Here is a 24,655-nt window from a genome sequence, read left to right as displayed (position 1 = left end):
AATAAAAGCAGCTAACGTAGTACAAAGACCGAGAAAGTTGTCGAAGGGTGAGTGAATCAAACAAACACAGACTTTCAGCCAGGAGACCAGTGTTTGTGTCCTGTGTGAAACCAAAGTCAGAGCTGTTTTAACATAATGTCAGTAACTTGCATCCCTCAGGTTATGTACTTACAACACATTATGTAACCCAAAACATTATAAACCTAACCAAGTAGCTTTGTTGCCCAAACCTTACTGCAACAGTCTGACAACTGTAATCACGTGTCACGAGTTTCACCCGGGAGACAGCTATCCATCATATACAGACATCAATGGCTCATTTGTACTCCCTTTACATACAGAAATAGATACATCTGTTTCAAACAATGTAAACATCACTGCCCCTATACTTCTATACATCCTTTATGATAGCAGAGATACAGCCAACAGATGGCAGTAGAGGGTGAAGTCTTAGTTTTAGACAACAAAAAAGGCTTTGGTACAGGAGGTCGTAACAATGTACCTTTTAAAAGATGCAGCATTATAGACAAGGCCATTAAGTACATAACTGTATGTGGGCGGATAATTCTTTTCACTATATTACGGATTTGTTCCGTCTAACCTTTTTTAAAAATATCTTCTTCAGGATAAAAGGAACGACAAGTACGGACAGAAGACCCCATCTGTGTCCAAATATGATCTAACCTTGAGTATAGTTGAGCCCAAAGGGTGGATGTCCTAGAAACGTCAAGGGGTGCCTTCGGCTTCAATAACACATGCCAGGGACATGAGAGTGCGTCGCTTTTTGATGACCTGGAATGAGAATATGCTGGTTAAGGAATGATTTGGACCATAATGGTAATCACCAACTTGAGTACATTACTGAAAAGATGTGTGAAACTAATGGTCACTCAGTCAGAATATGACGCATCTTACCTAGTTTTTATGCACATGTTGGGATCGCTGATCTGTGCACTTCCTCTGGGCAGGGTGGAGCTGGTTTCAGGTTCAGCCATTGTTGCGGGGTCTTTTTTCCTCTGGATGCTGCTGTTCAGGAGAGTCTTGTATTTCACAGTTAAGATTTGCACTAACATTTTCTGTATGCCAAGATTTCCCCCCTCAGTAACAAAACCAGACAGATGAAATAAATTTGGATAAATAAGGCAAATGCAGCACTTTACCGTGAGGAGGACTGCATACTCTTCTCTACTAAACCCAAAGAGGATTAAAAAAGAGAATTTAGGTTGATAAAACTAATATTTCACAAAAATTCTGGATCAGTGGAGCATTTAGAAAAGTTAAGTCGATCTACAAATCTCTAAATGTGACTGATGATGTTTGGCAGTGATAAATCCCTTCAGCCTGGGAATTAGGAAATCTAACTGACCCATTCCCTAACATTTGTCCAGAAAATTAAGTCCAGGCTGTCAGCTGCATATTTTCTATCTTCAATCATTTTTTAAAAATCTTTTTTTTCCCTGCCTGACATGAGTAAGCTGTTGCCATGGTAGTTCAGATGAAGCAGGAATGATAATTGTTTCACCATAGCAGTGTGTGAATTATTAAAACCTAGAGGGCATGAATGAGCTGAATGAGAAATAGAAAAGCAAAAAATGAGACAGAATGAGGACTTATCGTTTTCTGTGTGTTTCATTGGTGGGTTTTTATTAGGTCTTTTTCTGACTCTCGAGTCCCACGACTGCGTGGATGAAACAGATGCTGCCGCAATTTGTGAGTGAAGCACTGAGGCTCCAGCCTGTCCTTAGAGTTTTTAAAGGAATATTCAAGAGCATTCATGAATAGTGCAAAGGACCAAACAAAGAGAGAAGAGAAAATGGTGGCCGTATGCCATTATCTTTAGAAATTGTCTGTTTGTGAACAGAGATGCATTGACATAATAAAAAATAATTTTTATCAAATCTCTGGAAGCACCTTCAAAAAAACCAAAAAAAAAAAAAAGAAATTATTTCCCTCAAAAAACTGCTCTTCAACTATTTATTTAGGCAAAAATGTTGCCAAAAAATAATTAACAAAGGAAAGCTATGCACTTCAAACAAAGACAGAATTACATGTAATAAACACATCCATGAAAGACCACATACAAACTCAGACACCCCCAAAATATGCTGAGCAGTAAGGTGACACACATTTACTGCTGATGTTGATGACACGGTACAGCAATGTACAGGCACTTAAAAAAATAGGAAATACTGTTTAAATAGTACTAGGTGGGTGTATTTTACATTCAAAATGAAACCATATTTTATTTTCTGTCCAAATATTAAGGATATCAGAAATGTTCCACTGCAGCTCAAAAAAAGACATTGACACAGGCAATAAATTAGACAAAACATATCTATCTCCTTCACAATAAGAACCTGACACATATAAATCATCAAGATATAAAAATACATAGTGCTCATCTGTTTGTGATTGCATGCACAGTTGGTAGCTGACAGAATCAGCAGCTGCTTACCTGTAAAGACAGAATAAACAAATAATATCTCATCAAGACTACAAGCTCTAAAATTTAGGGATTTAGACCTCTAACCTCGGCCTTGAAAATGTAGCAGCTTGTAGGCAAAAGGAAAATCAAATTATTGACACAATTTATAGTGTAAATATAGTGCTGGAGATGCATAATTCAAATCATGTCAAGACAAAAAGTATTATTCCAAAGGGGTAAGCACAAAAAGTAAACATCACCAAAGTGACTTGGTAAGGGGTTGAATGTGGCAACGAAGACATGAATCCAGCACTTCCATTCAGTACCTCCCACACTACGAGGCACCTGTCGGTCTACATGTTGCAGTTCCATCTCCCCACCAGCAGGGTTCTCTAGCACTGAGACTCAGCATACCCTTCATCCTGAGGAGGCCTCTTTTTTAGGCTGTAATACCCATCTTCATCCTCCGAGTCCTGGACAGACCAGAAAACAAGTCAGTCAGCTAAGGCTTCAGACAGACAAACAAATACAGAGCCAGACACAAGACAACTAAAATGGAAAAATCAATATTTTATAAACCCTCAAGTCTTTTTGTCTGACATAGAGGGCATGTAAAATTAAACGTGAAATGGATCTGGAAGACATGTCTCATTAAGTTATTTATGGGTTGGATGACAGTGTGGTATAATGAAACGTTCTGTACTGTACCATCATATATAGGTCACAGCATGAGGCCCTCTTTTCTTTGGCCCCCGGTGGGTGGAAGCCATACTCCTCTCTGTTAATGAATGCAGAATGAACAACATGGATGTTTAATAATGACACTAATCACACTCACAATTTCCATGAAAGGGCTTGTCTGTTACATTTTGACACTGTGCTGTAAATATACAGCAATATACAAAATATATAGTAGGTTCATCAGGCTACAGCTCATCATTCATCATTCTCATACTGATTAACAACCAAAACTATTCGAATTTGGTGCAAAGATTCTCACTCAGAATTTTTTTTTCTACATATTGAAAGATCAGTTTAACATTTTGGGAAATTCGCTAGTTAATTTTCTTGCTTAGAGTTTAATGAAAAAGAAGTTGGTATTTCTCTCATGTGGGGTTGGACAATAGTCGTTTTTCCTGGTTTTAAAGTTGTTGTATTTTTTCTCTTTTTTTAAAACAACTTTGTCATATTTGCTTAAACTGTCACTATATCAACACAGAGGTACATGAGATGGATACTCTATGAAAAAAATAACATTCCTCTACGTACTCTCTTGCCTTGTAGGATGGAGTGGCAGCACATTAACGAAAATAACCAATAAGAGCCAAAGAGTCTCCAACACAGCTGTCAATCATGTCAACGCTCCTGAAACTTTGGTCAAACTGTAAAACTAGGCAACAGTGACCAAATATTAATTAAGATTCTGTTACTGCATTGCTTATCTCTCACCTCAAATGTTTTAGAAAGATATTGTTTTGTATAGTTCACATGCCATTAGAAGCAGTTAGAAGAGGAGAGACATAATCTTTTTCACACATTATCAGTCTCATGTTCTTTAAGAATATAGTGACTGCAAATATGATAAAAGTAATAAAAAGTCATAAAAAGTTACCAACAGCATTACTGTGAGGTCATTTTCCAGACTGAGGTAGCTGCTCTAATATTTGCTTTAATCCACTTAGTCATTATATCCATATTACTGATGATTATTTACCCCAAATCTCATTGTGTCAACATTTTGTGAAAGCACCAATACTCAACCCTACAGTATTTGGTGTGGTATTTGATTTTCTCCATATTGCCCAGCCCTACTCTCACATGTGCCTTCATAAGCTTGAACCAGCAGTCAGTGTGGAAAAATGGAAACAAGGGGGAAATAGCAAGCCTGGCCCTGTATGAGGTTAACAAATCCTGCCTGCCAGTCATTCTAAAGCTCACTAATAAACATGTTGTATCTAAAAATGATATTTTTCTTCTTTAATGGGTTGTATTTCTTGACCACTATTTATGCTAAACTATGCTATACAGCTGTTGTCTCCATCTTCATATTTGTTTTCAATCTCTCGGCAAGACAGCAAATAAGCCTGTTTCCCAAAATGCCACATTTTGTTTTAAAAGATGTGTTCTGTTCCCTGCTGTAAGAGGAAACCTGAGTGCAGTTTGCAGTTAACAGTCATCTCATTGTGGTTTAACACAAAGGAAAGAAAAATGATGAAGAGGTTCAAGCAGTGCTGCAGATGAGACAGAGTACCTCGATAAATTGCCACACGAAAAGAAGAAGAAAAAAATGAAAAAGATATGACAGCTGCAGAATGGTCAAAATAGTCTAGATATATATATATATATATATATATAAAAATACTGGGCCTAGAGAGAACTTTAGTTGCTACCTACTGTTTACATAACCCTGTCATTATTTATGCAAACTGTTAAGACATGTATTACAGAGTGTCACTGGCTTGTTTAACATTTATATTCCTGTATTACGCCAAGCAAAAGAGAAATACCAGCTCCTGTGTGACTGCAGACCACAGGGAGTAACACCGCTACACAACACACCAGCGTGCAGATCAGCTAATTACAGACTTTAGTGCTGGACTCCTCACAGATTCACAGCACCTTTCTACAGCAAGCAACCCAACTGAAATCAAACATTTAACTCAAACTCACACTCTTGTTTTACCTACATCAAATTTGCAATGCAGAGACATTTATAACCATCACAGTCTGCGGTCACTACTGTTACCCCCTGCAGATCCACAGCACTGATTGATTGATTAAATCCACTCACCCCTCTGTGACCTCTATAGGCGATCTGTAGACCTTAGACTGGTTGTTCTGTTTCTTGGGACAGAGCATCCGTCCAATCAGAATGAGGGTGATGATGGCGGAAGGGAGGAGGATGAAAGCGAGGAGGACCGCAACATCAGAGAAGCGAATGCTGGGTGCTGGGGAGGAGGATGTGAGGTCATTAGAAATGCATTAACAAGCTGTTTATGACCACACTTACGCATTAATTACACAGACATGCTGCACAAATACAGATCATACAGCACATACAGCAGTTCTACATATGTCACTTTATGCTAGCAGTAAATAACCACTTCTTACCAATTTAGAGGTGAAAACATGTCTACATCCAACACAAGACACACTATTATTATTTTTTTTAAAAAAAGCAAAAAAACAACAACATGCCCTTAAAGCAATGGTTCAACCTTTTGGGAAATAAGTTTTTTTGCTCTCTTGCCAAGAGTTAAATGAGAAGACTGGGCCTTGTTCACCAACCGCTCTTCAGAAGAAATTTCTTCTCAAAACCCATTTACAAAATTTTCACAAAGATTTTGTTCTCAGGTAAAAACAGAATATTTACACACAAAAGAGCACTCTTACACACACTTTGTGCTGACAAGTTTGCGCATAAAAATGGGTTATCGATTTTACTGTTGTACTGTTATAGGATATATATTACAGAAATATTTTTATAACATGCAATATTTCACTAACATGTCAAGACATATCCATTATAAGCTAGAACATACATGCTACCATAATGCATGAAGTTTGCGGTTTCAGCATTCCATGCATGTTTTCGTGTTATTTTATATCCACTCCTGATGCTACTAAATATGACAGCTTGTTTGGCGTCAGTTGAGCATTAATTCTCCCAACTTTTCTTCATCTTCAGTCTCTGTGTATTTACAAGGTCCTGCAGGTTTGTGCCCTTTTATGCTTTCAACTTATGAGGATACCTGTGTGGACAACTCTGGGGTTTAAGAATTTGTCGTGAATCAGACTTAGACTTTTCTGGGGACCTTTCTTAAGGTCAACTATAAGAAAAAAATTGTAAGAAATTGGTAAATGTGGTACACTGATATTACCTCATGTCTGTACGGTAAATATAAAGTTGGAGCCGGCAGCCTATAACACTGAAACCAGAAGGAAACAGCTAGCCTTGCTCTGCTGAAAGGTGAAGCACCTATAAGGCTCATTAAAATAACATGCTTTATCTTATATGTTAATCTGTTAAAAAACAAACTGTTGCTTTTAAAACTTCTGTCATCTCTTATCTTAGACTTGTTTGTAATCAAATTTAGGTCATAAACATTTAGAGCAGTCTGTAAAAGTCAGTAACTTAAATCTGATGTTATCCTCCACTACGTCCCTGCCTCTAACCATCTACTGCCTGCTGACGGCAGAGCAAACTTATTTGTAACATCATGACAGGCTTCCATAAACACTAAATAGATGTTTGGATTCGACTGCTATCTAAAAAGTATGTGTCTGGCAGTGGAATTTTAAACTTCCTCTTCTCGGCCCCGTCTCCGCACATACACAGTATACAATTTATTTTAGGAAAAGCCAAATCCAGACACCTGAAGTTAAATAAGGACAAGGACTGACAGGGATTAAAAATCATACAGGAAGAGCAGGTACATCTGATTATTTATCAAAGAATGCATTTAAATGGGGTCATAAGAGGCCAGATTTGACTACTACATCACATGCATTCAAGTGTGCAAACAATTGAAGTAAGCCCTATTGTAAGGCTAAATATGCAGGTAAAAAAAATTGCATCTGTGCACGTGCACCATCTTACCTTTTGGTGTGACAGTGAGTACAGTGTAAGAAGTCGGGGACCCGTGGACATCAGGGGGGTTTCTGACGGAGCATGTGTAGGTCCCATTATCTTTCAACGTGGCGTTGATCAATAAGATGGAGGCTTCCCCGCGTGCTGGGATCCCCTCCCACTTTATTCGGCCAGCAAACTGACCATCGAGCGGAGGGAACGCCCGTGAAGAGAAGTGGAAAAACTGGAGATGGTAAAAAAAATGTATATTTTATTTGTTTAATACGTGTGAGTGTGGTAAAAAAGAATGTGCCATTGCCAAGGGTGTAAAATTATATTGAAATAAGTCTTGCAGTGCTGGGAGGAAGGAGAAAAAATGTAATTGCATGGCCTTGGTGACTAACGCAACTGGCAAAGTAAGATTCAAGTGAGAAGAAAGGAATGCTGACGCACAGTAATACATTTCTTATTCACTGTTTCAGACTTGAATTGCACTCTCACTTATAAACACCTCAGTAAACTGTAACTTAACAATCAGTTCCCTTCTTCAGAGAGCGTTTAGAAGAATCATCACTCCTAAATCTAACTTATCAGTTCCCTGCCTGAGGGAAAGAGTCTCTTGCAACAGGTGGTGGGACAGATGGCAGTGGGACATTTTCTTTTGGCAATATTGTCGATAGCAGAGTGAAGAGGGCTGCCTGTTCAGCCGAAGAAATATGAATAAAAATCTGATCAAGCACAAGGCCAAGAAAATTCACGCGTGTGCGTGAGTCTCGCTGAGAGAGAAAATCTGAAACACAGCGTTCTCCAAATCTGAATTGACCTCACAATTTAACCTTTACCACATGAGTGTGTTTTCAACAGCAAACTCCATCTCGTCGTGACTCCCACGTCAAGCTGACCCAGAGCTCTTCACAACATGACATCAGGAGTACGAGTGTGCTGTGTGTGCAGGTGGAGAAGGGGGAATGGAAATGTGGAGATACTACAGAATATGTTTTCACAGAGTAAACTTAAGAGTGTAGAGTTAGTTTTTTTATGATGCCCTGGTGAGTCACCAGGAACCAGCAAGTTGGACGAAACAAAACTGAAGGTAAAAACTTATAAAAGCCTATGAAATTGACACATGGTTAAGTGGAGGGAAAAGGAAACAAAGCGGTTGATTTTGAGTGTATTTGCTTTCACCTTTTAACTATTAGTCTTAGATACTGCTTGTATTCTGTGGTTTCTCTCATGTTGTTGTTTTACCAATTGTTTAATTTCTATGCATTTTATCTAAATGAAAGTTAAAAGAAAACAGTGTGACAAAGCAAAAGACAAGCCAACAAATTATTACAAGTGAAGCCGACCTACAGTTTGGCAACAGCTTAACACTGTACTTACGTTTATATACCCAACTGGTATGAATGAATGCAAAATCTGGACAGAAGGACTTTTAATATGCCCAATACACACCGAGAATGAAAAGTTAAAATTTTAGCTGATTTTTCAATGGTAATTGCTGAATTAAGGGAATACTTTGCTGGTTTTCAACCACTTTTGTATCATAACAATGCGAGTAATGCTCTTCTCTCAACACAAATCCTAGAGCTAGTAAAAGTTTTGTGTTATCCAGTGATTGTACTTCTGCATTTATTTATATTAAATATATGTAAACCTGTATTTAATCAAGAGAGACCTGAGTACATTATAAAAACATAAATCAAACAATTTAAAAAGTACAGTATCAGTCACTGTAAACAGAATAATCTAAAATAATTTTAGAAAACCATAAATTAGAATAGAGCAATATAATACAACAATGAGTCAATTAAAACAAGTTAAAAACAATCACAGTTAAAATCAGTCAGGATTTTGACTAGATCTTTTACCTGACCCAGCGTAACCAGAGTATCAAGCTTATAACCGTCACCGTGGATACAAAAAGTATTGAGTGAACTGAGCGAAAGCACAATCCCTCAGTCACTCTCCCTCTCTCTCTAATGTAGATCAAACTCAAATCAAACCATGAAAAAAGGCGGTGCTGATCAAATATAAATGTATCAATATTATATAGTTATAATATATTGATTTTTTACTATATTGCCCATTTCTTGCCCTAAAATGTCTTCGGAAACATATTTTAGTGCACCGTTTAGTTGACATATGAGAATCCATGAGCAGGAAGTGGACACAACACCGTTTCCTGTATTATAAAAATGCAGGCTGAAAAATGTTTCCAGTAACAACTTTATCTGACTCTTTCACTGTAATACAAGATTGCTTGTTACCATCCACCCACCAGATTGTTTCCTGTTGAAAAGCATTCCAGCTCACATTATGTGACCCACTAATTAGTTTTCTCTGGTCATATAGCACCAATTTCAAAGGAATTGACGTCTTTCTACTGCATAGACAGTCAGTAATTAAATGAAGAGACCATTTTTCCAGCAGTGAATTTCTTCTTCAATTATATTTCAGACTTAAACCACTTGAATTGTAAAAAGGAACAAAACTTGTTACATGAACAGAAAGGGAACTTTTACATTAAGATAAGGAAACAGTAATGTAATATGAGTGGCTGGTCATTACTCTTTCCACTATGTCATTTTCTGAGCTGGCTGAGTCAGATAAGGAACATGAAGACATCAAGAGGATTTTAGATTATTTGCAGGATAAGATCAGAACTGCATGGCCTTCATCTGCGCTCTCAAAGCACAGCATAAGGGAGTTATCGATTTCCCTGAGAAAACACTATGGATGTTTTTGCATCCAGCCAATTCATGCAGCTCCTTTCATATTAGACCTGAAGGGCCCTATTTTAATCACACAGGCGCAACAATAAATGCAGAGAGACACAGGCTGTGTAGGCATCTCCAAGCACAACTGCAGTTTGGCTAATGTAGGTGCAGCGGTGCAAAGTGCAAAAGGGCTGAATGAAGGTGAATATATATCAGAGGGTGTAGTGATAAATAAATTCACTGTCAGCCAGCTACATCACTTGTCTCATTGCTCTGAAACAGCTGCAGCAATCACACTGACGCAGATGATAACAGCTCAATAAATAAAAAAAAAAAACCTATTCTCCAGGAAATCAGTTCCTGTCTGGAGCAAAACAATGTGAACACACAGCACAACAAATCTGCAGCCGCAGGCAGATGATGTGGGGTTTTTTAGGTGGAAAATTAATGCAATGATGAAACAAGCAAATAATCAAAAAATTGTTTGAGGAGGCAGTTTATGTGCTGGCATCAACACAACACTGTTTCAGTTACATCATATTGAAAAATGTGACACAGCAGCATTTGCTTTATAATGCAGCTCTAGTCTAAAACACGAACAGCTTTTTTATGTTTTGATTTGGGATTTTTTTAAGAAATGGAGCGTCTGTGCAGCTTATATTAATGAGCTCAAGTAATCCAAGGTCTCTCCCATAAATGGCGAGAATATCGAGCTGGAACAGACCAGATATGTGCGCAGAGGTGTGTGTGGTTATTCTGTAGCAGCAGTGTCATTTCCACAGTAGATGCAGTCTGTAATGGCACTGACTCTAGTGCTGCACAACTCAAATTGGATGCTGCAGATTTGTCAACATATGTGTCCCGCTGCCTTCAGATGGCTGCAGGAATTTAATGAACTGAAGGAGAAGCTTTTGACTCAATCAGCGGCAGACAGCTGCAAATACAAATCAAACTTTCGGTGGCCTACTAGAATAATGAAATCAGTGGCTTTTTCAGTCCACTGGATACTTTTTGTTGTTGTTGTGAGATAAAAATTGAAAGTTTTATCTTATTAGATAAAATCTATGTTAACATAGGTTCCCTTTAGGGGTGTAATTTGCAGTTAAAAAGTGATAAATCACAATATATCACAGGATGTATTAGTCAGCATATTATAAACCATCTAAAGTCACAATAATTCTGTGTCTTTACTTAAGTGTTGTGATGCTGTTGTATTGTAGGGCCTCTCAGCCTGATAAGACCATCTTGATTAAGGATCAAAAGATTATCAGCCTCGCCGATTAATGGGGCTTTTATTTGGCATTTTGCCGATTATCTATATCAGTATTTATTTTAATAAACGCTGGTAAAATGAATTAATTAAAAAGTGCAAAGAAAGCGTCAACAGGGAAGGAACTTTTACTTTGTAAAACATCATGCAGCTATTTCTATTTATTCATTTTTTTATTTAAATTTTTGCTTGACTTTAAAAAGAAAATTGGTTGCTGGGAACTTGCTGTATATAATGTTGAAGATTTCACTTTTAATTTAATTTAATTTAATTTAATTTAATTTAATTTAAAAGTCTGCAGCTAATCAGAGACTTTGTTATATTTCATGACATAGCAGGCTACTGCTCTCAAAACAGTAAGTGCTAAATCTAACATTAGCTTTTACAGTAATTGAGTGGATAACAATAATAAAACGAGGACAAAAGGATGCATTTGCACAGTTTCTCTGAGGACAATATTCTTTTGCTGTTTTTCTGACTGGATTTGGCAAAACCTTGATTTGTTAACTGACTCTGTTGGTGGCGAAGATGTTCCCCGCAAGAAATGCATGTTTGTTGCTGTGTTTGATTGCTTTGATGTCAGAGCAGATAAGAGAAGCATCAGAGCTGGAGATCACAGCCATGCAGATCACAATGCTTTGGACATACATCAGGGAGGTCAGCTGATATTCAGCAGTCCAGAGGCAGCTGGCTGCGAAATGACAAAAAAAAAATTGTTGGCAACACTAGTGTATCGCGAAAACCCCATGGGAATCGTTGTCTACAAGGTAAAAGTCATATACAAGTGGTAAATATAAATAAATAGCATATTTTATACTGTCAATGTCTAACTGCCAATGTATTTGTGTTGTAAAGGAGCAGACACTAATGCTAACATTAGGATTGGCTGTAGGTATTTGTCCGTCAAAAGCAAGTACTACTGGCGAATGAAATCATTTGGGAAGGCAGAGAGTCCACACTGATGCAGAAAGAGAAACAGAGTGTTGAGCTCACATCATCAGGATGGTTTTACCAGGCTAGAGAATCCCACCCCGAGCTGTTCTGAGACCTCTATTCTTAGTGCAAACTCAGTCTACCAAAATACCAATAAGTATCTTTGTGCTTCCTCATTTGAATGAACCTCCCACCACAATGCTCCTTTCCTCACACCTGTGCTCAGTGCACTCTGAGCTGGGAACCAAAATAAAACACAGATTAGCAAAGCAAATTTCAAGGTCAAAAAACTGTCTGCGCTGGTCATTTCACCACCTGCAAAATAGGGAACCAAAGTCTTCCAAAAAGGTAAAAAGCAACTCTAGGTAAAAAGCAACCTCCAATAAGTGGATGTTGAAACAAGCTTGGGTAGCACTGGGAAAGCCATTCAGGATGCCCCTCTGTGACTATCCTAACATAAATAATAGGTCCTGCAACTGGCATGTTTCAGAAATGGGGGACAAACTATTTTGGGTAACACAGATAAAATCAACACAATTAACAGATTCAGAGGATGTGATATATCTTGGACGCAGGTGAGCAAAGCAGCTGAGCCTCTTTGAGATAATATCCTAATGAATATTACTCCACTGGCTCTTTGCACAGCATTAAAATGAAATTAATTTCCATCATTTTTGAGATAATCATGTTTTCCAGTGTTTTCTCATAAAAAAAAAAACTAGATGGCACTCAGAAGAGAGAATATCTCTGTTACTGCCAAACAGCCGCCAAGTTAATCAAGTCTTCTTCGCCCTATATTCAAGCTTTCCAAGTCTCATGGAATTAATTACAGGGAATAAACGAGTACAATTTTTGACAAGATCTAAAAAAAATCAATAGTATAGGCTTTACAAGTTTCCAATTCCCAATTTGCCAGAAAAAAACTTCACTAACTAGAACTATACATGCTGCACAAAAAACAGAGCATACTGAGACATAGAAAGGATGTATTTACAGAATGTAATATATTTTGTACATAAATGATCTCTATGGGAAAATCTGAATAACCACTTGGTTGTATGTCTCTGCAAAACCTGCCAGTTGCAGTCTACATCCATGTCTGTAAACACTCAGCCATGACAGTAGACAATGCTTCAAATATAGATGTTGTTGCTAAGACGCTATATAATATGTGGATCCTTCACACACATCCTGCCCCTGGCAGATTTTTACAAATAGCACAATTTCAAGGCGGACACCAAAGTTTAGTGTCACCAATTTAGAATCTGACCAACTGTCTCCCCTTCTGTTCCTGAGTTATGACGTTAAGTAATGGCAGGAAAAGTGTTTTTGCAGAACATTATGATGTCACAGTGAAGCTGACCTCATCTCCTCATAATTTTATCCTATTAGACATTTTTTGTGAAACTTTGTCATAATTTGAAGATAAATTCTGGAGTTATGGCCAAAAAGATGACTTTTAGATGCCCCAGTGCACTGGACTTTAGACCACAAAAATCCAATCAGTTCGTGTCTAAGTGGACATTTGTGTTTTAGAAATCCCCTCAAGGTATTCTTGAGATATTGTTTGGGCAAACCCAAAAACTATCGCTGGTGCAGATGCATAAGTAGACTTCTGTCTTATTTAGAATAATGTAAAGTCTGTGTTTGTTTATTCGGGTCTCCTCATAGCAATGTAGCGTATACAGTATATAAGTGTAAAAGTGTTTTGCAGAAGACTTGATGTAACAGTGCAGCCTAAATCAAAATCATGCAAAAATGTATGCCTGATGTGAGGACAGTACATTTACTGCCTATGGGTTTACACACCATGAACAATGTCAACATGGATAACTGTGTATGGCTTTTCAATAAACCGAGAATGGGGGAAAAAGCAAACACAGAATCACCTGAACAATCACTGACACTGATACAGTTTTATGGTTTTACAACAGTGTGTCTTTCAGCTGCAACTTTCTGGGAGGCTTGATTGCAGGCCTGGCCGATCATTCTAGGACTTGGCAGCCTACACGAGAGCCGCTTCAAGTCACTGACTACGTAAGAGTCTGCTCAGTCTGGAATCAAACATTAGGCCCGCCGATCCTTTTAACTCATAAGAAATGCAGCAACGCCGCCAAGGATGTTGGATTGTTTTCAACTAGGGTCAACCATTCTACTAATCTATATGATGATCAAGACAAAAGCTTCCACTGACTTGACAAATTAAAAAACAGTGACTAAACGAAGTTTTAGATCATCTTAATAGATTTATTTTTAGCATTATTCAGCAGAATTCAATTGCCAACTCCTCCAATTACCATCGGCTTTCACAGATATTTGACTGAACATTCAGCCTCTCTCTACTCCAATCTACAAAATTAATTCTCATCAGGACTGAGGTAATTATGCAAGTCACTGAAGCACTGCAGCAATTCAGATTGACACTAAAGCTTTGGCTGCAAAATTATATTTTCTGATGGAGCTTTTCACATGCTTATTCATGGTCTTTCCCAGTGTGATATACGGCTGGGGACACACAGGCCAACAAAGCAGCCAAAACTGCTAATGAAATTGGATGGAAAGTAAATGAAGGCTTGGAAATAGAAATGAAAAACTTCCAGACTTGGTTCCATCTATGGGCAGCATCAGGAAACTGCCACACAATGTGTATCTGTGATAAAGAAAATAAACTAGTTGGGCTGGGTTAAAAGAAATGCAGGCACCGGTGTACAGCTTTTCTTCATTTAGCAGCTGGCACACCTCTTTACTAATACCTCTACGGTTTCGTGAGGTAATATCACGCTATCTGCTGACTGACACACACGTGCATAAACACCCTGTCAATGAGTCCTTCCTCCTCTCCTCCTCCTACACACTTTTAGACCAGACAACTCTATCTTAATGACTAAACCAACAGCACTCCATATCAGTTGAGCCACAAAACATTAGCTTCCACTTAACTCTGAGTGCTCCTATAGGAAATGACGGCATATAGGGTTGCACCTACCACACTATGGATTCTCATGGTCCAAATGCAGTTATAAAGAACCACACTTGATGGCTATCTTCAAGTACAAATGGAACTGCTTAAATTATGTGGTGGATTTTTAGTGGATTGGTCGCTGAAACTTAACCCGGGAGTGTGCGGGGTAAGAGGACTGAGTGCAGTTATGGGTTGAGATGGATACATCCAAACGCATTTCGAACAAGACCACGAGACCACCACAGAGAAAGGCGTATGATGGGAGCGGAACAGCCGGGGTTTCCTGAAGAGGCCTCGGGAAGAGAGAAAGGCTGGGCTCGAATGTGAATGCGTAAAAAACCTGGACCTCAACAGCTGCTGACAAATCAAAGTTGTAGAGTGGTGCAGGTCCTAAACCCTGAAATGAGTTGGCATTTTAACACTCAGGGTTCCCGTGTCTCAAAGTCAGTGGTGTTTTTTTATTGCCTAATATATGGTCTGTGGTTAACACAAGAGACTTGCTCGTTTTATTCAACAACATTAAATGCCAGTAAATACTCAGTTCGTAACTTCTGCGGCTTTTAGATTTCCTAAAAAAGGGGATTGCTAACAAGTGGTTAAATGATACAACAAAATCACCACACCATACAACTCTACAGCCTCACTGTGGGGGCGTTGTTAAGTCATTCAACTGCAGTGAAGTTCATTCATAGTGTAGCATTAGCCTTTTACTACTGACGATTGCATACACACATTAAAATGATAAAAATGGTGTTAATCTGATGAACAAAATGTGTAAGTGTCTTAACCTTTTGTTTGCCACGGGCTTTATTTTCTGCAATAATCTGAACTCTCTTTTCGTCAAGAGAACCAAAGTCATGCTGACTTCTGTGTTGGCCAGAAAAATATTGTCATCCCTGATAGACTCTATTGGCACACACAGTATCTACACTGAAACTGAGACTGAGCTGAGCTTGCTTGAGGGCGCAGGTAGGTAGGTGTAGGTTCAGATATCAACAGAAGTCACGCTGGCCAAGAATGCAAATAAAGCAGCCAGATATTCAAACATTGCATGATTGTACAGAATGAGCAGAGGAAGTCACATACATGTACTATAATTATGGTAAGTAGGATGTCTGAGAAATAACTTAGTGGAGCCTTAAGTTTCATACACATTCTATTTTTCATAACTAACTAGAGCAACACTTATGATTGCTTTCATGTTTAACAATCTGCAGATAATTTTTTTGATTGTTTGACTTGTCATTTAGTGAATAAAATGTCATGAAATATTTGTTTACAGTAACAAGATGATCTATTAATACCAGCTTTATTTCTTTTTAAAATATAAACGGTGAAAAATGAAAATCTACATTGTTTATAAGTGATATCTCAAACCAGTGTATTAAATGTTAAGAGGTAAAGGGACATTATGACACTGTTCATGGGGAGGTGCACTTTTCAAAGATTTTTAGAATAAAGCAGTGTTTTATGTTTTATTATATTGTTAGCTACTATATTCGTTTTAAGTACAAGTTATGGTTTTGTATTTTGGTTTTTAACTACTGTATGTAACTATGTAGCTTAAGAGGTGAGAAGAGAAAGTTACATATTTAAAGTACAAAGCAATGACTTAAGTAAGTTTGAAAAAACTGTTCACCAGAAATAGTTTGTATCTAATCTATGTTAATGTATTTTCTATGTTTTCGTGCCTTTGCTTTTCTTTAATGCAATTTAACCTATATATATATAAATATGTAAATCTGTGCGGATATATGCAGATATACTGTATAGTATGCGCAGGATTTTATTATCCCTTTTGGATTATGTTTTGTATGTCTGACAATACAAAAAAAGCATAAAAACAATGGGAGTAAAGGTCAGACAATAGTGTAAAATGTCCATCACCATTTCCCAGAGCACAACGTGACATTTTCAGCTGTCTTGTTTTATCTGACCCACACCCAAAAATATTCAGTTTACTGTCATAGTGGGCAAAGAAACCCAGCACATACACATATTTTAAAGGCTGAACACAGTGATTTTTGTTTTCATTTTTGCTTAAAAATAACCAAAACATTTAATTTGTAATATCATCATAATTCTCAATTTACTAAAAAAAAAAAAAAAAATCAACAAATTATCTCAGCTTGTTTGATATATTAATATCATCCAGTGCAGCCACAGATTTTTTCCCACAGTTAATGTGATAAATGTGTGGTATACTTACTGTCACCGGTGGCCCTCCAGTCTGGGGCCTGTAAGACCAGTCAACAGTCATCTTACTTGTCGGCCTACTGGTGGAAGTGAAAGTGCAGGACAGTGTGACGATATCCCCTTTAGATGCATGGAGTTCTGCTGGGGTACTCACTGTGATGGAGGAGACTAGGGGCAGGCCTGCATGTGAAATAGTAAGAAAGGAGGAGCAGAAAAAAGATAAACACAGAGTGTCACAGAGGAGAGGGGTCAAAAAGAAAATGGAAAAATGTGAAGAAGGCAGATTGGCATGTTTAGGTGAAAAGAATAAGAAAAGAGAGCAGAGAGGAAATAGACAAAGAAAAAGTAGGACACATTGTGAGTGATACTTTAATTGCTTACTGTAAGCAAAATAGTGAATAAACAACCTGATAGCATCTACAAATATGCCTACATTGTGTTAGCAAGAAAGTGCCAGCACAGCAAATTCGTCCTGATAGGCACTGAACTGAGAGACATCCTCATACACGTTTCTCACCGGCCTCTCTTGTTGTATCTCACAGACTTGCTGCACATCTGTCTGTCAGGGGCCTTCAGCAGCAGATAAAGCTACACCCCTGTGTCTCTAAATGTGTTTTCATTGTTATCACTTTATTCAGAATACCAAGGGAGGCCTGTCGGAGCAGTGTCTGCAACAAATGATACTAAAGGGATGAATTCTGCCGCTTCTTTTGAGAGAGCACCTCAAAATATTTAATAAGACTGAGTTATGACTAACTATTTCTAAATTATAAATGTTGGGTTCAGTTCATTTTATGTCATGGAAGGACAGCTGAAAACAAACTGACAGAGACAAATTCACCTCTCTTTCCTCCACAGCACAAAAAAACTACTGTCCAAACTAATGAGTCAATTCAACTAGTCGTCATCATCAAGCTATTTCAAGGAATAAGACAAAACTGTGACCTGCTGGTGGTAAAACAGGAGGGTCATCAGTGTTATTAGAATGAATCATCTCGGGACCTTTATTTTCTATAGCAAAGTTTACAACAATTCATCTTACAGTTGTTGAGACACTACAGTGTGAACCAAAGGGGCTCGTCACCCTCTGAGCAGAGGATGAGATCAGCCGCCATATGAACAGTAAAGTTAAATGACTGTTATAGAGTGCATCACCCTGGTTTCCTCGTCTAAAAGCCTACAGGATTTTTCCATTGGATTTTGGATCATTGCAGAAAATAAGCTCTGTGGTAAACAAATGTTATGATATCTGACATGTTTAGATAATCTCCACAAATGAACATTACTTTCAGGATTTTTGAAGCCTGAATGTTATCACTAAAAGTAAAGAGCTTTTGCTAAGCTAAAACAAACACTACAGTTGCATCACCTTCGCTAGGAGGCTGCGCAGCTGTGCTTGACTTGACACCCCCACGCGTGCTTTATTTCTGAATTTTAGGGACTCATTACTAAGGTTCTCTATCGCCATTTTGCTACTGTTTTGTTTAAATAGGGTTTCCAATGCCTATGCTAATGTCACACTAGAGGCGGATGCTGCTGTGTTAAACATCACAAACGTAACACCTCTTTTGCTTCTGTGATGCTGGCAAGATGTCTAAAATGACATAGAAGCATGACGCCAATATGTTTGGTTTATAAAAATGCAAAGGCAGCGTAAAGAAGGGACTTCATGTCGGCCCTTGGGTGCAATCTCTGTTTGAAAAGGGCTACCATCTGTGATATTTGTTAAGTGTTTTAAAATGGACACCTTGTCTTTCACTGAAAACCAAATCTACCCACGGGTACAAATCCAGTAACCTGAACCTGTCCCCTTGGCCTTTAAGTGAACCCATTGTGGAAAAGTGCCACATTTGCATGTAAACACCCCATTAGTGACATTAATGCAGAGTTGTTTTGGGGGCATAAATTAAACATCCCTCCATTTCAAAGCAAAGGCCTCAAACAGCCTTTTCTCCGAGGACGAAGCAAGAACAGAAGCCCAGCTATCATCTGATAAATCACACGGACACCACTGTTTCCATCTGAGACCCCAAAAGCCGTGATAAGGACAAACTTTATCTTACACTACAGAGTGTACAAGATATCGTCCAATCAGCCCGATTCATCTACTAAAGACCCCGGGGTGAGCGAGTCCACAACATGAACAAGGCTATCTCTTCCTGAAAGTGGAGATCAAGAAGAGGAGCCTTGAAAGCCGAACAGCTCTTGAACTTGAAGACACGATTGTGCCAATCTTGTAATTAGTGGTGGGATGGGAAAGCTGGCAGCTCATCAGTGGCCATGTTGACACCTAGCTTCTACAACAAGTCTGGACTTTTAACATAGGAAAAAACAAAAAACAAAAATCAGAAGAAGGCAATATCACATTGTGAGAGTTTCCTATCTGTCTTGATGTGACCCTGGCAGGAGAAACTGGCTACATCCTGGCAGACACTGTGCTCAAGTGTTTATCAAATAAAGACAAACCATAATGATACTTTATGTCCCCCGAGTTCTAAGATACACAGTTGCCATTGCTGCACATATCTGTCATTTTTATTCCTTCAAAAACAAGTCAGATGATTTCACAGCGAGGCAAACAGCCAGCCAGTTCAGAGCCATGTTTGTAATGTAACTGGCAAAAAGACAGTGCTCTTAACTCACTGCATACCAGTTGTCAGAATCCCTCGGAGCCTGGCGTTTTACACAGGCCTGATCCTGTATCGACAGTGGCAGCTCTCATAAAATTTAAGATTAGGATTTAAATGGGTTGTTTTGACTTATTCCTACAAAATTAGATCATTATTTAATGGGCACGCACTATAAACATGTCAGAGGTAGAGTTGAACACAACTTTATAAGGGATTGTACTTTATCAGAGTAGGGGGATGGCTGGTGTGTTGCTTGTTTTTGTTTGTTTGTTTGTTTGCATAACCCTCCCTTTATCGTACATATGTTAACCATATTTTTGAAAGTTTCCAGCTATGATAAATTGCGTGATTTTTTTAGATTTATTTTTCAGGATACATTTAAAACTCACTTGTGGGCTTTGTAGTTCTAATAGTACTGAAATAAATACAAAATACTACCATTTAAAGTTGAACGTCCCTCTCTTAAGCCAATAAAAAACATACCTTGCTCCCAGTGCTTGAAAAGTGATCTGAAGTGCCTCACCTGCTCGACACCACCCCCTCCCCTCTCATAAATAAGGAACAGTCCCTAATGAGCTAATATTTACAGTATTCTCATGGGAATTTGCTGCAGCCTATGTTGCCATTTTAAACGCACCAGATATTAGCATCAGGCTATAAGCAGGGGAACTGCCTTAGCCACCTAAAAATAAAACATGGGCAGTCTTATCATGGCGTTTGATAGTGTTTGCAGAGCTGCTTTCATGTAGGTCTGGAAACGAAACGTGGGCCACTACTCACAGCGAGTTAACGTGACAAGAAATTAAGAGTTTCGACACTGTTATCGAAAAAATATAGCCCGGTTACTGTTACCAGCAGTGCCAAAAGTACAAAAACAAACAATCGAGTCATACAGAGTTTCGCTGTTGTGTTGAAACAGGAGCTCCGTGTACTCACCGAAAACACCGACCAAATACAGCAACGAGACCACATTCACAGCGATATTCCCCTGACGCGGTCGACGCATTTTCAGATGTGAAAACGGGTTCACTGGCATGACCATAAACAAAAAACACGTCCAAATTGCGTCAAAGCTTTGGAAAAATTCCGTCCATTATCTATTTAGTCATGACTCAGTCTCTCCGCTGCGCCTGCAGACTGCGGGCTGACTATCCTACCTGACAAACAGGTGTATCAGGAAGTGGCCCCTGGATCACTGGGAGTAAAACAACATTTAAATTTTCGGTTTAAATAAAGAAAGGATAGCAATTATGACGTCCGTAGTAACCGAACAGTGATTATAAATCAGCGAGGTTATATCTCACTTTTATATTAGGCTATATCAACTAGACTATTCAGCGTTTGGGAGAAGTTGCCAGAATGTAATTAAACTGGTTATTTCATTCATTTCCGTGGTAGTTAAACTAAATTTATATTTGCATAGTGATTCAAGAAATTAAGTTCATTTTTTTGTGACTTTTTTTTGCGTTGTAAACTATTGAAATTACAAACAATTTTGAGCCATGAATATAAATGATTGATTATTATTATTATTACTTTTTTTTACTTTTTTTAATTAAATTAACTTTTTTAAATTATTATTATTGTCTTATTTTACCATACCATATCTTCTTTAATAGAACCCACTTTTACCACTATTAATCAAGTATTAATTATTTATCTTTCATTATTATGACCTGTAAACAAGCACTTTTTGAAATAAAATCAATTAAGTGGCAGGCATGTGTGCTTTTTTAAAATTATATTTTGTTCTAATTTTGTATCACATGTAGGTTCTTTAAAAAAAAAAAAAAAAGTAGGCTTGTTTGAACTGCTTTCCCTACATTTACTTAACCAAACTAGATTTCTCCCTGGGGTAGCTCTGCTGTTCAGTGGGAAGTAAATGGTAGCTTAAAAAGCTATGCTTTCAAAGTTGCTTCCCCAGCACTTCAACTACTTTAATATCCCACTATAAGATAGGTCTAATAAATAATTTAAATCCTTAGTTCCCATAAAATTGCTAAATTTGTGAAAGGGAGATTAACAATAGACTCCTTTTTTGAAAAACAACCTGTAGCCCATAACATAGTTAAATCATATGTCACTGGACAAAGTATAACAATAAAAATAAAATAATAATGGTAATAGACTAGTTCTTTTAAGGATAATTAGGCAAAGAATGTTCCTATGTATTAGCTTATGAAGATAATGTTGGTAAGTTACAAAGTTGAACTTATGACGCTGATCATGAGAGCATGAGACTCTCATTGACACACATCTTAAAAAATATAAAAATAAAAAAAAAGCATGGGCTGTGCAGTCAACATAAACCATTTTAAAATATCACACATTCTTTTTACACATCTCCATCCCCCTCATGACCCCTCTATGTGGAGGCCTGCGGCCCAGTCCTCCCCTCATCTCCCCAGACAGCTTCTGTATAAAACTACCGATGCTCTTGTGGGACTCTCCTGCTATTTCTAGGTCCATTACTCCACTATCCCTGTCCCTAATCTCCTGTCTTTACTGATGTAATTATCTCTAGTGGGAGACGGTATTTGTTTTTCTATCCTTTGCTGGTTCAGTCTCAGTCTTGTGTAATGCTTTATCTCTCTGCTATGTGTTTATACAGACCCCTTTTGAAGTGTATTTATGCCTTAATTTGGTCTGGATTGTCACTCTTTACATCCATGTGGTCTGCCAGAAACATCTCCTCCATCCTGACAACAAGCTGTAGTTGTGTTGGCCGAAAAAGAGTTGCATCCTCTGTTAAGAGCCATCCATGCCAAGAACAATAACTGTAATTGTAAAAAGATAGTTTTTAAAATCATTCCAACTCAAGTGGATTGTGGAGTCCACACTAACGCCAACGAAAGTGGCAAACGATCACTCCGAGAGCGATTTCATGAATAATAGAAATAGTAACAGCCAATTAGAATGTGTCTTATTGAAACATCATATTCAACATAGAGCCTAATATCTACTTTTGACCACAAAATGTATGTTTTTATGTTGAAAAAGATGTATGCACTTTGCAGCATGTGCCCTGTGCCACTGTTTACAGAACATTCAAATCGTTATGGTAATAGTTATAGTGCTTGTTGTGGCAACCCCATTACTCTGGGCCCTGAAATACCTGTTTGTTTCAGATGTGTACTATAATCAGATTCAGTTCTCAGCAGACTTACCTTTATAGCTGGATGTTTTAGTTGGAGTTAAGTGTATAATGGCATGCATACAAAACAAAATATTTCCTGAGCAAAAAATCTGTGCTCTGAAAAAAGGCAAATTCTGCAGCCAAAACACATTTGATGCAGAGTTAATCACTGAGGAATATGCTTATTCCACATGTTAAACATTGTACCCTAACTTGAAAAATAAAAATGAAAAAGCATCTAGAGGCTCTCTAATAAGTGACTGTGAAATGTAGGGTTGCCATGCGATAAACAGAAATTACTCTCAGTGTATAACTGCAGAACTAATTTTTAATTTACTGCCAACCATGTGAAGATAATTCCCGTGAGAAAGCCCAGACAGTGAGATTCAGGCATCATAAAGATGAAATGTGTGTAAAATTATTATTGCGAAAGCAATGTTTTATCACTGTTTACCTTTACACAGACATCTAGCAATTTCATCATAGACATTTTTGCTTCATGCTTTTACCTGGCTGTACTTTGTGTATATGTTTCTTGCAAAAATTCAAATCTCTGTGGATGTAGAGAGAGAGAGTTAGGCACAGGCTTGCTCCTCCCTACATCCATTCATAAGCACAGTGTATCTGTAAACTGTATTATGTAACAGTTCCCACACAGAGGAAGGGGCTCTGCTTTTTGAATAGATGCTGAGTTAAAGGACTTGCCTTACCTGGGAGCTTTCACAACTTCTGCGTTCCACGGTGTTGGATTGTGTGCAATGACATTATGTAATCTGCATGAGTTTGATGGCGACTCCCAGTGCTCTGTTGGAGATAAACTCAACACACACACACACACACAGGCCATTACATTGTTTTATGTATTGTGTGTGTGGATACAGGGGCTCTCTGTCTGGTTGCAGTCGAGCGGTCTCAGTTTCAGCCGAAATCATCTCGGCCACAATGAAGAATCCCCCTTTTTACTGACTTTCTGGCGACTCTGGTCAACAAGAGACCCGTTCTTCTGTTGTCAACACTGGAGGGGACTAATAAAGGTGATTTAAATTGTTGGGGCCAGACAGTGTATGTAACCATTATCCTTCAGCCAAAAACGTGAGTCGTTCTGTCTTTTCAACATGCTGTCTATGCACTGAATAGTTGATGAAAAGTTGCTACAATACACTCGGTGTATTTTAAACATTTCACATAGAGAAACTTTTCTCAGGGCTGTTACAAACAAGTATGGCAGCATTATTCATATGCTGTAATAGCTATAGGAGGCTCTATACAGTACACTGAGATAAATAAAGCGGACTCTCTACCTTTAGAGTGAAAGGATTAGTTGTGTTTGAGTGCATAGGTGTGTGTATGGACAAATGGACAACTACTGCCGTCAATATCAGTCACAGTGCAGCATTTGGTCCTTTAGTAACGGTGATTTGTTTCCTCTTTACACAACTTGTCGTGCCAAGCCCGTATGTGTGTACATATGAGTGTGTGTAAGGATGTGTGAAGGAATTTAGGGCCTCTCCACATTACTGTGCCAGGTACAACCCATCTGAAGGTGTGGAATGCTGACTGAGAAGTGATAGAGAGATGAAGCAAGACAGAAACCAAGTGGGAGAAAGAGAGAGAGAGAAAGACAAACGAACTTCCTTCTTTGCTGAAGACACAAAGGCACAGTGTTTCCTTTTCTACCTTTATCAAACAACCACCACTTAAGTTTGTTCTCTACAAACATAATTTACATGTGCTGCATTTATTGTGGGAGAGAGTGGCTTATTAAAATAGTCATGAACAAGGAATGGTTAACACCTCTCCAAGGAGTTTAGTT

At 38.2% G+C, this 24,655-nt stretch overlaps 1 protein-coding gene across 1 annotated transcript; it reads right to left on the bottom strand.

Annotated features, from left to right (window-relative positions):
• Window positions 1–1,960: 1,960 nt before the first annotated feature.
• On the bottom strand, window positions 1,961–20,897 carry mpzl3 (myelin protein zero-like 3). Its single transcript, XM_042487286.2, has 6 exons — window positions 20,643–20,897; window positions 17,090–17,256; window positions 7,026–7,239; window positions 5,217–5,373; window positions 3,134–3,203; window positions 1,961–2,898 (listed from the first exon to the last, which is right to left on the bottom strand). The coding sequence occupies exons 1-6, from the start codon at window positions 20,746–20,748 to the stop codon at window positions 2,818–2,820; spliced, it is 795 nt and encodes a 264-aa protein (XP_042343220.2). The 5' UTR covers window positions 20,749–20,897; the 3' UTR covers window positions 1,961–2,817.
• Between the last annotated feature and the right edge of the window lie 3,758 nt (window positions 20,898–24,655).

This window comes from Plectropomus leopardus, chromosome 6 (assembly GCF_026936395.1).
Source record: "Plectropomus leopardus strain MGB_pleo_1.0 chromosome 6, ASM2693639v1, whole genome shotgun sequence".
Classification (NCBI taxonomy): domain Eukaryota; kingdom Metazoa; phylum Chordata; class Actinopteri; order Perciformes; family Serranidae; genus Plectropomus; species Plectropomus leopardus.
This window is presented reverse-complemented; position numbering and strand designations above follow the sequence as displayed.